Genomic DNA, 14938 nt, shown 5'->3' with positions numbered 1-14938 from the left:
ATTTCACAAGAGATAATTTTTCAAATGGTGTTAATTTTAATATTACAGCTTTTCACTTGTTGGACTAAATTTAATTGAAAGCCTAGCTATGAGCTTTAAATTATAATATATACCTTTAGATAAAATGTATCGTCCTGTATTAGAATATTTTGGAATGGATGGAGGAAAGTCAAGGAATACTGGAAATTAGTCTTTCTAATCAGCACGCCTCTTATGATAGAGATCACTTCCAGTCACTTCCAGTGACCTCTGATATAGGGGGCGGGGATGGGGGGGGCGGGGGGGTTCAGATGCTTTTTTATATTAATACAGATCCTGAGGAGTGAAGCTTGCTGGTGTTATGATTGATTGCTCGTTATATATAAAATCAATAAAGAATACATTCATTTATTTTAGGTTCTAACTATGTCCATCGAATATCTGCCTACAGGTACTGAACCTCATTCCATGAAATGATGACCATACCATAAAAGGCTATAGAATTTGATTCACCTGGGCTAGATGCGTTTTAGTGATCTTAGAATCATTCTCTGGAAACTAAATGGATAATTTTCATAGACTGCTGTATAAGAAATGAAGGTATTTTATTGTGTGGTGGTTATTCTTAAAATTAAGGTTAAGCTATCTTGAATCCTAGGGTTTAGCGAAGGATATCTTATTTATAAAAATGTCCAATTTTGTCATGAATTTGTAAATAAATACACCAGCATAGTGCATCGCATTGAAGGAAAACTTACAATTCTTGTTGCATGCATGATCTGGTATGTAGTTATGTGGGATCTCTTTCATCCTTCTTTACTCTCCTCGAGTAAGATTTTTTTTCGCTTTTTCCATATCGTCACTTGAGAGAGTATAAGATGCCATCATGATGTTTGTTTATTAACAGCTAACTAGTCCGCGTCTCAGTAACTGCGTGTCTTCAAATTTTACGAAATATTTCTTTGTTTCTATCAATAAAGGGGTACACCAGGTCACACTACTACCGTATGGCATATTTCCCTAAAATGCAGCCATGAAGCTGTCTGGACCCCTCACATTCAGTCTATTCATTATTATCAGAATTTCGCCTTGAAAATGTTCTCCAACTAAAACACCGATGAACTAAGCTTGTGATGAGGCCAGAACATAAGTCTGTACATGTATCAATCATTTTCATCACTAATAGGGTAATGTAAGCACGCTAAAAGACCCATTTCAATATAAACAAGAATGCAGCAACACATAATGCTTCATATTTGTAAAGATTTCCGGATTGTGGTGTTTTGAAAATAAGCAATGCACATCTGACAGCGCGGTATTCAATGTAATTAAATGTATATAGTATTATCTGTATTATTAGCTATCTTGAGTGATCTTTGTTTGAGATTTACGCTGCCTTGCCAATGATCAGCATCATGACTTAGAAGTAAGTGAATAAAGAATTCATCGAGTTTGGAAAAGAGCCGGTGTTTTTTTATATTGATACCTTCTTCAATTAGCAGCTCAAATAAATTATTGTTAGACTAGAGGACAGGTGATCAAATCACTTACATGTACTACCGTACGTTTTGAAATAGTGTGACCTGCGTTTTAACGAAGTTGCATAGTTTTCTATAATAAGTCAGCACACTAAATTGCCTTAAAGAGACAAAATAAGAACCAGAGGCTGATAACCTCGGTGAACAACGCGGCTATTCAGACACGCACTGTCTAGCTGCCGGAAATACGTGGATTTCACGCACCTGCTGTAATATAGCATAGGACGACAGCGTGTTTCCTGGAAGTACTGTATTACCAGGATTACAGCATGGGTTTGCTTTTCTTTGTTTTGACACTGGGATACTGAAGCTCTGGGTGTTCAGATGTGCTGATTATTACTCTTTATTTAAACTGCTTCATTGACTGGGAATTTTTTTCAACGCACCTTTGTCCGCGAGGATACGGTGTTCGAAAAGTGCATGTATTCAGCTATTAAAATAATTTTTTTCTGCCACCTTCGTTCTTGTTGAAAAAAGGTAGATAGAATTAGAAATTTACACTATGTTCTACATGTATGAGTATGGACCATAGCGATTCCCATGATGCTGCAGCAGGAGTTTTCTCTCAAGCTGAAGAAGGAATCCCGTTTGAGCTATTATTAGAAAAGTGTTTATATCAATCAACACTTAAAATATCAATATGATTAATCTGATTTGCCCACGCCCAATTGACTGGCATAAACGCATGTGCTAGGGTTTTAACCATATACTTGAAAATGTTACAGAAACGAAGATTTGCACAGATCAGAAAAGGAGTTTTTAGGATGTTTATCACTACTCAGTAGTGAGGCTGCCAAAAGAGGCTTCGATCTGTACAGGCGTTCTGCAGAAGGGTTTTTGAGAGACTACGAAGACCGCCAGAGCGGGTGTTATAAGTCTCATAAACATTAAGAACAAGAGGTAGCCCCGCACCATGAACATACCTGTGTAAAATTAAATAATTTCTCCACTCAGCAGTTAAACCCAGGATTATTTGGTCACACTTCTTAGGCTCGAGTTCGAAAACGCCGTATAATTTTATAAGGCCTGTTATTGTTCTTCAATATTTTAAACAGACATAGTTACTAATATAAGCGTTTAAGAAAATTGATGAAATTTCCAAATTGGAAAAGTTTCAGTTCTGCCAAGGTTGCCAATGTTTTCAGGGCCAATGACATTGGGCAATCTGTGTTCTATCATGGGAATTGTTTATTGCGTAGAGAATCCTCATAGTTTTGTTCGTGAGGAAAAGGAACAGATGTATCAGATGTGCTGCTGTAGCTGAATCATGTAAGAGAAAAATCTTCAAATATGTAGTCCCTGCACCTCGTGTGAGAATCAACGTAGTGTTTATGCGTTTATTTACCTGGAAAAGTGCAAGCGGTGCAATTAACAGCACTCTTAATGGAATATGAAACATACAGCACCTTGGGTTTTGACGTGATCCTTTCTACTCAGGGTGCACAGATGCTATTTTGGAGTGCGACCACAGGTACTAGTAGCTGTTCTTTATCTCCTTCATATGGGCTGATAATATTGATACATGCATGTACCCCATATCAACCCGTCTTTCTCTGTTTTTCTGCTCATTCATCCTTTTGCGTTCTCTCTGTTTTTCATCTTTTTGTCCACTAATCTCTCTCTCTCTCTCTCTCTCTCTCTCTCTCAGATATCTCGCACTGTTTTAACTCGGTTCATTATCGAGACCATATTTGGTCAAGTTCGGCGAATTGAAAGCACACCTATAAATTATCGATGTTCCAACACTATTTATTATAATGGTTACTACTGTGTCACTGGACAAAAAAAAACACATTTTAATATATAATACGTAAGCTTCTTTTAGCACCGTTTGATTCCAAACCGTCAGCAAGTGAATGTAATAGAGTAATATTACACATTTACAAATTTACGGTGGAGTAACCGCACAGTTTCACCGAAAGTCCTTTTACGCTACCTGGAGGACAAATAAAAGATGCGTGAGGTAAAGAAGTCGATTATGTAATATTACATAGAGCAATTACAGCGTTTCACCGTGAAAACCAATGTTTTTTAAAGATAAGCTTTGTTATTTTCTTTCAATATATTGACCTATTCGTCTCACACATTTGTCCAACCCAGATCAATTCTTACTAGTTATATGAGGGCACAAGGTCGAGCTTAACATTTCTTTACAAAACCATATAGTGTTTCCTTTTTGTATTTTACACACACCCACACACTTATATTTATAAGTTACTCTTCTAAGTTAGACAATCAATGCTGATATGAAAATTGCTGAAATTTCAAGTTATTTTACGTTTCATCTCTATAATTATCTATCATGCGTAGACTCAATTCACTGGTACCTGTATATAGGCAGATTAATTTTTTGTTAAGTGTCTGTAAATATTCTATTCTCGTTTTTTATTACATCACGTAAATCTAGTTCATTTTGCTGTCATAGAAATAAAACAATCTTTCCTAAGAACCGAAAGAAGCTTTGTTTATTCAATTAAGGAAGTAGATGTCTACCAACTACTTCCTTGATCCGGGTTTATTTCCATTAAGGTTAAACTTAGTTAACACCATATATAGGTATATACATAAAGATATCGATCCATATATCCTTTTGCTGGTTACCAGGAATAATAAACAGGAGTTCCTGAACCTCTGTTGCCCCCAGATGGCGCTGCAGTACGGTCTTGTCAGGTGAAAACCGTTTGGTCAGAAAGAACAGTAGTATATATAATTAGGGACAGCCGGTGACCCAAATACATGGCTGAATACACTGCGCCTAACCTCCATGTCTGTTTTGTGCATTATATTTTTACTATTTACTCTTTACTTTTTACTCTTTACATTATCATTCTTTGTGGAATCACACTAGCTGCGGTATTGACCGTCGGAGCAGGATGCCTTACCTAAGGATTTGTTCTAAAAGAGTAAACCGTAAGTCAATCTCTTTCCATGTTTTTCTCGCTCTCTCTCTCCCACCACAAACAAAAATGATTAAAATCCTGCTATAGTTTTTATCATAGCAAGACAACAATGACATAATAGGCCTCTTCAAGATTTGTGATACTACATGTAGGAGTCTAGTTAATGCTTAAAGGGATAATAGTGATGTTGCTTTCAGTAAAATTATTAACTAAAATTATTACCACATTTAGGAGATCTCATAAGATATATATTCGTACTGAATCCGCTAGTGTAACATTGACGAAAAGAAAACCCACAGCCTTAAGCCTGGCTTCATTTTTAGCACTTCTGTAAAAACGTAAAATATTTTGAAGTCTGTTTATGATATATTATCGAGAGTTTTTTCGTATCGCTGATTTTTTGGTCAGGTATGTTAAGTTTAAACTAAAACAAATTCAGTGGACTCAATTTATATAAAATGTTAGCATTGAAAAATGTTAACTGAACAGAATACTAAAAAACGCATGTTAGTAAGTACTTGCATGATTTTTGTATAGTTTAATATCAAGTTCTACCTTCTATTGTTAATTCTCTATGAAATATATGAATATTGATTTTAATTGAAAAACTGGATTGGTCATATATGGTGTTATAAATTATTATAAAATACTTCAAAAATGCGTTGTTTATTCGTTCAGTATATCCACACCCAGTTGTTTTAGGTTATAAAGAATATATATTTAAGTAGATTTGATAACTGAGCTCTGTCAACTCGAAGGAAATTGTATTTGATAAAAAAAGGTGAAAGGAGAGAATATGATGATCTGTTGAGTTTCAGGTAACTGGTACGCCTGTCAACTGCAATTGCTTTTATAAAAAACAAAACAAAAAGAAAAACTTAAGAAAATGGTCCCTGCCTTTCTAATATCAGTAATTGTAAACGATATCAGAATTTAACCCGAAATTAGATTGATGTCAAAGTTTTTACAAGTAGGATAAGTAAAAAATGTTTTGCAATTACATTTATTAGGACATCGCATACTGAGCAAAATAATAAAAGAATTAAATAAAAGAGACCATTTTTGTACCCTTTGTAAATAATCATGCATAAGCATGTATTAGTATGAAAATAAAGTACATTTGAATTGACTTAGATATATGGTCTTGTTATTTCTAACGTCGGTTGTGTGGCCTAGTTTGGGGAACCGCAGAATTAAAAAATAACTACTATTTTGGTTACTGTAAGGTGCTGAGTATATTTTATGGGCACATTTAGGACGAAGAAATGGTTATTCTGTGATTATTTAATTTGGTGTGTATTCTTGTGTTTATGTAAAAAAAAGTGAATTTACCTACCACCCAGGGTTCCTCCGATGAACTCCCTCGAAGTTGATCACGTACGGGTGGGTGGGTGGGATTACTTAGAGGAGTAGGTATCGCGTTAAACCTCGAGTCAGAAGATCGTGGGTTCCCACACGGGTGCTCCTGTGTCCAAGTAATACGTATGTTACAACAAACTTGGGAATAATTTTGTTCACTATATGAGGACATAATAAGGATATTACAAGGAAATATTAAATCAAGTCGGTAGCTCAGTGAGCAAGACTCGAGACCAGAAAGCAGCAAGTCCGTGTGGGGCATAGCATTTTGCAAATTTGCGAACATCATCAAATAATTATTATTGATAGTCTACATCTTTAACAGTTTCAAGAAAAACAATAAGTTACAAAACTATGAAAAAAAAACTAAATCTACAAGTCGAAGTGCTTCGAAAAAAATCGATTCGGAAATCAAGCAAAGTTAAAAACTGTAAACCAACCATGACATTACTACCAACACGTTTCATTTTGAATATACTCATTTTGCACAAATCATGACACAGATTAAAAGTCAATCTAAGGTTATTTGTGTCGATTTGAAAAATATCATTTGGCTGAAACAGTCCGGTCCCGCCAATAACAGTGTAATTATCATCTATTCCTATGTTTTTTTTTTTTTTTTTTTTTTTTTTTTTTTTTTTTTTTTTTTTTTTTTTTTGAGAGTGTCCTTTCACATTTTTGCCAAAAAGCTATTTACATCACGCAACTTCTGTGCAGATAGATTCATTTCGTATTAAAGCACGCGAAAATACATAAATATTACCGAAAAAAAAAAAACTAACATTGTAAATGCCTATCAGTGCCTATCAATACTGTTTTTCAGTAACTGAAAGCAAAGATATAACAAAACAATGAACGAAGGTAAAAATAAACTAAATATGGATATAGATCTTTAACTGCGTATCTTAAATTTATTTTCGTTAAACTCAAATTAGCTTGAAATAAAATGTACAAAATGAAATAAGTTTTGACTTAGTATTTTGGTCTATACCAAATTTCTCAAGAAATTTAAAAACTTTCAAATGAATGTGAATCAGTAGTTGTAAAATGAGTAAAAGGGTCCACAATAACAAGAAATAGAAATTAACTTTTTTCATGGTCGGAATTTCACAAAAATCTAGGAAAATGGTATGATGTGAGTTAACTTTAATGACTTGTGAAAATCGGCATGTCTCCGCTCAGAAGCTGTCTCATTTTCAGCTGACCTTAGTCCAAACTCAAATGGTGTCCCGTCTGACCTGTTTAGAGAAATAACAATTGAATCAAACTTATCATCTCTAGGAAGATTGGATGTTCCTGGGGATGGTGAGAGGTGACGATATCGGGGAAAAGCCATGAATTCCACCTGATCTCCAACTGATCTCTCACTCCTCTCGTTTTACAATACAGCTTTAAGAACCCAATAACGTTGCCAGTGGTGGACCCCACAGGGATAATCATAAATAAAACGGTAAAAAAGAAAAAGTAGGCCAAAGTAGAGATAAAAAAAGCTTACCTGTTCCACGGGGTCCAATTTCTTCTCACTGAGTCGTATTTTTCGGAGTACACTAGGGTTGTGCACTGTCTGTTAAGAAATAATAATTAAATGATCTGATTACAATATTCTATTCTTGTAGTTGGCGTAAAATCTAGACAGCACAAAAATCTAAGGCAACCCTTGAATCTAACACCGCTTGGAAAACGAATTTCGGTCCATTCTCATCATTGGTAGAATGGGCCATAATTTGTTCTCCAGGTGGCCGCAAGCCCTGTGAAACAGGGGTTTACACTGATTATTTAGCGTATCCTGTCGTCTCTAAAATGTGCTACATGATTTTTCAAATTGTTTTCCAAAGCAACTGTTGCATGCCAAGGCACTGAACTGAAGGTGGGCGTCAATTGCGGTAATTGAGATTTTAACTGTGTTACCAATAATCTACATGTATAAGGTGCATTGTGTTTTATAAAGAAGCTCTAGTAGGGCATTAACATTCTTGGTCTTATCTCCCATCCTTCCAGAGTGGTGCTTCGGTGTAATGTGCCTAATAAATATAACCGGCTAGTATTTCACCAAATGTAGAAAAAAAAAAAAATAAAATAAACGAGAATCAAACATTTTAGGCTAAATTCACGAAAACACCCACAATAGGTGTTCAACACAGTGTTATGAACAGAGAACGGCGCCTATAATTATTTTGGCATGTCGCCGTGTTCTCTTGTGATAATTAGTAATTGCGTTTTACAAAACACTATTATATCGTCGACTTTAATCAACAGGCGGCCTTTGATGGGTGTCTCACATGGCACAGAAGATGAAAAGATGAAAAGGAAAAAAATTGAAAAAGGAAATACGCAACGAAGACTATTATTGGCATAAGTGATTTCTTCAGAAAACACCACGAACGGCTGACGGGTTTGAAAATTTCACAATGTGGATCCAGATGAAATTATGTAGAATCCATGGCGCACTTTGGATTTGCACTAAGGTAGCGATTATGCATCACTATTATGAGTAAAATGAAAAAAAAGACAAGTAGACATATTCTCTATCTCTCTCTCTCTCCACCGTAATTGTTGTTATTGTTCTCTTTTCTACTACTATTTCTTTCTCTGTTTCCCTCTCGTACTTGTTTTTTTTTCTTTTTCTCCTTCTTACTTTCTGTCGTCTTTATTGATGTCATCGTTGATCTTCTCCTTTAGGGTATATGAACATTACATCTCTACTCTAATCTACATTGACACCACTAAATGGTAAGTAAAAAATCTCCTCACATTTGCCAAGGCCATCTACTCTCAACTCTTTTCTTCTATTTTGAAGCAGACGTCATTACAAGCTTGGGTTTCAGAGTTAATGATTTTCGATCAAGCATACTACCTACGCAGAAAAAAATATCTGCAATGTGGCTAAGCTGATGTGACAAAAACGACAGAAACAGCATTTACAAGGGTCCCCTGAGACTCCCAGTTAGAAGGTAGTGCAAACGCTGTAGCTACTCTCACGACCAAATGACCTGAAACGCCCCCGAATCTTGAAGAGATAAATGGGCGTTCTTTATAGTTGTTATTTTCTCCTGTTGATATTTTTAGGTTCGTCTCAAAATGAATCGATCGAAGTGACAAGGATAAGGTAAAGTCTACTGCCTACATGTACGGCAAGGGGTTCTTAATTACATACAGCAGGGACCCTAAAATATATCCTTATGGCATCAGTAATTTCCGATCAGAAATCATTTATCAGCGGATTTTCTATCCACTGCAATATCAACTTACTGCAGTGATTTGATTTCCATTGTATATTTCACAAGGCTTATACTGGTATTCAAAAAGTTCGCAAAACATTTTATCTATAAAGTCTACGTGCGCCACCCTTTTTCCAAAACCAAGCTTCGTCAGCCAGTAATTGAATTTTGACATAATTTTTCTTTTACTAGAAGACTGACAGATTTTTTTGAAAGATAACGGTTCCAGATTACGATGTTTCTCAAGTTGTGTTTATACCAAAACTGTATACCGAAATCAACTTATATCGTAATTTTGGAAAGTTTAGAGATCGCCAGGATATTTTAAATGTTTGCAAACATCCATTCACCTTAAATCTCCGCACTGATACATCTCGCGCGAGCGAGCGCGCGTATGTACATACTACTGGTAAAAAAACTTTTAACCAGTAAGATAAATCCATGAAATGTTCAAAAAAGAAAACAATCAAAACAATTTAAAAGTCCATTGTTATTATCTTCACTTGTTTTTACTCAAGTAAATCCATTGTCAATTGCAATACATAGAAAAATAAATCAAACATTAACTCATATCTGTTGCAATGTTATAAAAATGTTATACTTTGCTTGAAAGTGACAATCTTGAATATCAGATAAATAAGATTTCGGATGACGCATACAGTGGATGGTTTTGTTTGGCCCCAAGTATGTGCTTTAAATGTGACTAATCATGTTTACGCCCAAATGTATCGCAGTTTAAACAGGTTAACCCCGGCGTTCGCTAAAGTATCCTTGTAAATGTATGTGTTCCTTCTTTCGGGAGTGGTGGGGGTGGGATTGTAGGTCTTGTTCACAACTTCAAAAATGTCTTAAAATTCGACACTTGATCGGTTATTCACATCTTGCTTTTGACCCATTTCACTTTCAGACCACAAAATTTGCCAAACTTTTTTCTTTTTAACAAAAACATCCACTTTTTAAGTAACTTAACCCTTTAAGTACCAAACCTTCAGTCACCTCGGCCTAGCTGCGTGAAGTCATTACAAAAATAGCCTTTATTCAAGCAAAGTAGATAACTCCAAACCCCGACTTTCTGCAATAACTGCATCAACCTTAAAAGATTGCTTGGAAAAGTTCCGCCAATACAAATAACACGAGAATTAAGATAGAAGGGGTAACTTGAATTCCTCGACTTAACGTCTCCCACTCGGTCCAATCTCGTAAAGTCTCGTTACATACCGACGTGAACGAGGGCAGTCTCACGCCGTATCCAGGCCATGGTTCGAACCCGTTGTTAATCCGCCACCTTAATTTCCCGTCGGTTTTTTCGAGATCAAGACATTTGTACCTCGGTCGGCAACCGTTAGTCGGCATTGACAGAACGACAAAACGGTTTGGTAGATCGGGAGACTGAAAGTCTATACAAGTCATGTCGCCGTATTCTGGGACAACTATCGTCCCACTTATCACAGTGAAAACGCTGTTGGAGGCAGTTCTCCATGAGCCACTGTAGTTCGACGGGAACTCACACCGTGTAGCAATTCTGTTATAAGTGTCATTGCAGTGACCACAGGACCTCAAACAACGGTGACCATAGGGTCCGTAGCGTCCGTCACATATTGCCCAGTCACAGTCATCCTGGTTGTCCTGACAAACGTCCGACCAACCTCGCAATTTTGGCCGCTTTAAATGAAGTTCAACTGCTGGTGCACCGACGTCAAGCCCCGAATCTTCCGGTTCCGGTGACCCAAGTGCTGGAGATGCAAAGAGCGTCGCGTTCATAATGTTTCTATTATTTGCTGGAAAACGTAACGTGTAGCGAGATATAGTTTTGTATTGTCCCTCCGCTGCAAACAGCATCAGCGTGTAATTACCATCTTGCCAAGAGGCCGTGCAACTCCCTTGCAAACTGCTTTTCCAAGTTAAACGAACTTTTGCCGGGACGCAGAACCTGTCTTTGAAATCAAAAGATAACTTCTCCCCTGGAAGGCAGCTACCGTCTAGGGCGAGGGGAGAGCACACATCGCGGGGGAAATTAGGCAACAAGTATTTCGTGTTGGTCCCAAGGGTCATTTCAAAGCCTCCAGTTAGAGGACAGTCTTCAAACTCTGTCTCATCTCGAAGGGGACGAGCGAGTGGCCATGACTCGATCCCAAGATTGTCGTCTGTGCAAAACCCTTCAGTGTTCAGCGGAAGATTTTGCAACGGAAATTTGGAAGATTTCAGTTGTATAACAGTCGTGCTACGGTTCAGAAAATGAACACAGCGGAATGTCACGGCATCGGATCCACAAGTTTCTCTCACGACGTAGGTTTGTCCGTTCACATACCTATTGGACACATCGCCAATAGCGCTTATACAACGCCGCGAACAAACAACAGAAGAACGGAGCTGAACGTCCATCTGATCAGTTGTAAAATTTGCTTGAAGTACTTTATTTCCTTGACTTGCACTTGGTATGTAATGCCCTTGCCAATTGTCTGTGAGAAGAGTCTCTGGGAAACTGCACGTGGCTCTCGCGAGATTCACGCCGTTGACAAGAACACAGAACACGGCAACCAACCTTGACATCATGGAGGCCGCTCTTCAGAAAATAAAATTCAGCTACTTAGTTCTGACGAATAGCTCCTTCTGAAAAATATAAATGTACTGTCCTAGTTACTACATATAGTCACACTGAACAAATCAACTCTATATCACCTCTGTGTTATTTTAGAAAAGGTCTTGTGTTTAAACAATGATTTGTTATGTTCGTTTTTCGAACCGAAAATTGACGGTCTCGTGGTTCTCACCTGTGCTTCAAGTGCCAGAAAAATGAGGAACTGTGAACTGATTTGTCCTTTAGTCTTTTTTGAGAAATCGATATAAGGCTAAGGCACTACTGACAAGCTGTCTAGATTATCAATTGAGTTTTCTCATCTCACAAGGCGCCAATATAATCTAGAGAATAATAAGAAAAAACCCTTGTGAATTTCCGAAAGGAACGCACCCACAGTCAACAATGTGATATTAAAATCAATGAATGAAAAAAAAATAAATAAAAAATAGATAAAAGAAAGAAAAAGTAATTTACCCATCACTGTCAAAACGATTACAACTATGAAAAATGTCATATTTCACAAAAACAACCATACGTGTATTTACTTCAAAAGCCACGTACAGAAACGATACAAAACTAGGGCCATCATAATATATTGTCCATGAAATGACCCAGGCAAAAGGCCCTGACGCCGAAGACTGGCTTCAAATATCCAAAATGTACAGAATGTTATATCGATCTTTTGATAGAAAATGCCGTTTGGGTACGCCTTAATGAGGTACGTGGGAGTAGGCAAGTGCACTGATGAGTAATGATAACGCACTCTTTCTGTGCCCCGCGTTTCCTGAAACGCCTGGCAACGCTGCAGCAAGCCTTTGGTCAATGGATTTTGCAAAGCCATCTAAGACCATTTTCCAGCTTCTATGCATTATTTTCAAAAACATAGGATTAAAAATCTTTTCTGTTTATGCGTCTTTTATATGTATGACTTTTCGTTTTTCTAATACATTTTCCCCTCAAATATTTTTCTGATTTTGACTGATATGAGCATTTTTTATCTCATGTCACTTGAAGAAATAACTCTGCTAGAGTTACCAGTACAGTTAAATGCCTCGGTTCAGTATATGAATATCTAATCCTGATTTTGTCTTTCAGATAAATGCACTATCTGTACGTTTATTTGTATCGAAATTCCCGGCATATTAACCAGGTCCCTTTAAAGTCCAATGGTGTATTTATATCTAAATTAAATTATATTATTATTTTTAATTTATATGAAATTTCTGATTCAGGCAGTATAACTTTATCTTTGATGTACTCTAAAACTTACAGCAGTTAAACACGTTTTTAACGTTAGGTTCTGTGTAATCGTCACAGCATTAGAAACGTTTAACGGCCTCAGTTCCTATACACTGAGTTCTTGAGCAGCTGCCGTACCGTGCACCGCTACTGTTTGACCCCAAGAAGCTGCCATTACACCATAGGCCATCACCCACACCACACTTACCAGCTAATAACCGTATTTCAGTTTCAGGGACCAATAGTTCCAACCAAACCATCTAAAAGTAATCTAATTTGCCAGAAAATTTATTGTTTCGTGGTTTAAAAAACGTTTTTTGTTATCGGAAGTGAAGTTTTCTGTGTTATTATGTCATGCGTTTTAACGAGGGAAAGGGCGTCACGAGGGAATTTTCCTTCATAATTTCTCTATTCTAATCACGTTATAAGTATCCTGTGAACCATATATCGCCAAAAATTATTCCCTGACCTCGACCTAACTCAGAAGAACGCCGTTACAAAACTCTGAATGAGCTCGGTTTAATATGAATAAATTCAAAACTTACACAACACGTATCTTGATGTGAGAGAAAATATACAACTGCATTACCAATGATTTAAATATAAAAGAATAGAATACCACACATTTACCTTGTTGTTGGCTGCTTGATCGGGGCAAAACTAACGCGGAGCAATAAATAAGAGTTTCTCCTGTCACAGTGACGGACTGCTATAATAGATCTACCTGCTGCGTTGGTTGAGGTCATTCTCCTTTCCTTTCACAAGCCTCGCTACCGGTCTTGCGTTGAGCTACCTCCTTCCTTCTAACTGTTCGGCATTTTTTTTTTTTTTTTCAGAAGGCGATCTCTGCTGGGAAGATTTATAAAGCGTCTGCATAAATCATATCGTTTAGGGTTAAAGAGAACGTTCAGTGACACAGGTGCGCATTGTGTTCGACTGAAGCTCAGCTAACACATCTGGATATTAGTTGTTAACCCTAACCTCACCCTTATACATGTATATTGGGGTCGGTTTCATGAAGAAGTTTTAAAACAAATACACTAAAGACAAAATCCACTTTGACTCAAAATAAATCAGTAGTCGTGCATTTAATTGTAACAGGAAAGAAATGGTCTGGGCTTGAAGTCAATAGTTTTTTTTCAGAAAGTTTTATTAGACTTGTAAATAAGTACATTATGCAATACATAATACAAATTAAACACAAAAAAGCAAAAACACACTTAAAACCAATAGTTACTTTATTCTAGTGGAGTTCTACGGCTTTACCCTGAATTAAAGAAGTCTAAAAAACAAGTCCACCTTTCAGTTTCAATTTAAGTTTTTATTTTGTGTAACCAGGCCCTTTATTTGTTTCCATATTGAGTGAATAAGATTGATAATAGTTCTGATTTCTGCTGTCTTATCAGAGAGGTTGTTGATGACGCTGAAGGAGACACTCTCGTATGCAAACGTGCACACACAAACATGTACACGAACGTCCACACGCGAACTCTAACACACACTAGAAATCGCACACAAACTAGTTTTTACCAAGTACCAGGTAAATGAATCTCTCTCTCTCTCTCTCTCTCTCTCTCTCTCTCTCACACACACACATGCACACTGCAATGACCAGGTGTCGCAACTAGCGAAAACAATTTCAGGAGAAAAGAAGCGATTAATTTGCATAACTGTCATGGTGTCCACCATAATTTATTTGAAGCTCTCAAACTGTCCTTCACAAACTGCAAACACGTGGCCCACAGAAATTACAATTTGTATCATTTGCATCTTCAGTGACTTTTTTTATCACATTTGTATTGTATTAAGTCATACATCAGTACGTTAAAAGTCATTTTTGTAAGCCAAGTTCACAAATATCCATAGATGTACCTATCTTTTTGAGTAACAGTGTACAATGCATGCTAAGTGAAAAATGCACGGAAAGAGCCATTTAATTTATGGATCAATTTTCGAAAGAAATTACTACTGTAAAAGAAGCAATTATGATAATTATGGAAAATCTTCAGAATGATGGGCTAGTTATTGTCTACAAAGCCACTCATAATACATTGCCCTCCCTTTTAAATGGACATCCCTCGCTTCAACTGTAGAGAACACAGAACTGACAAAATCACTGAATATACC

The 14938-nt window shown here is 36.8% G+C and overlaps 1 protein-coding gene across 2 annotated transcripts; it reads right to left on the bottom strand.

Annotated features, from left to right (window-relative positions):
* Positions 1-9475: 9475 nt before the first annotated feature.
* LOC106164071 (uncharacterized) lies at positions 9476-13996 on the bottom strand. Of its 2 annotated transcripts, XM_087006724.1 has the most exons (3): positions 13442-13996; positions 11766-11913; positions 9476-11604 (listed from the first exon to the last, which is right to left on the bottom strand). In XM_087006724.1, the coding sequence occupies exon 3, from the start codon at positions 11545-11547 to the stop codon at positions 10087-10089; it is 1461 nt and encodes a 486-aa protein (XP_086862850.1). In that variant the 5' UTR covers positions 11548-11604; positions 11766-11913; positions 13442-13996; the 3' UTR covers positions 9476-10086. The 2 variants fall into 2 exon arrangements, with proteins under 2 accessions (XP_086862850.1, XP_013397316.2); XM_013541862.2 differs by lacking the exon at positions 11766-11913 and having other exon boundaries at positions 13442-13994.
* Positions 13997-14938: the final 942 nt, after the last annotated feature.

Source organism: Lingula anatina, chromosome 2 (genome assembly GCF_051362555.1).
Source record: "Lingula anatina isolate TDL-2025a chromosome 2, LinAna3.0, whole genome shotgun sequence".
NCBI lineage: Eukaryota > Metazoa > Brachiopoda > Lingulata > Lingulida > Lingulidae > Lingula > Lingula anatina.
Note: the sequence above shows the minus strand (reverse complement) of the source record. Positions and strands in the feature narration are given on the sequence as shown.

Excerpts from the sequence above, each read along its gene's own strand:
- LOC106164071 (XM_087006724.1), bottom strand. The coding sequence starts at position 11,547 with ATGATGTCAAGGTTGGTTGCCGTGTTCTGTGTTCTTGTCAACGGCGTG.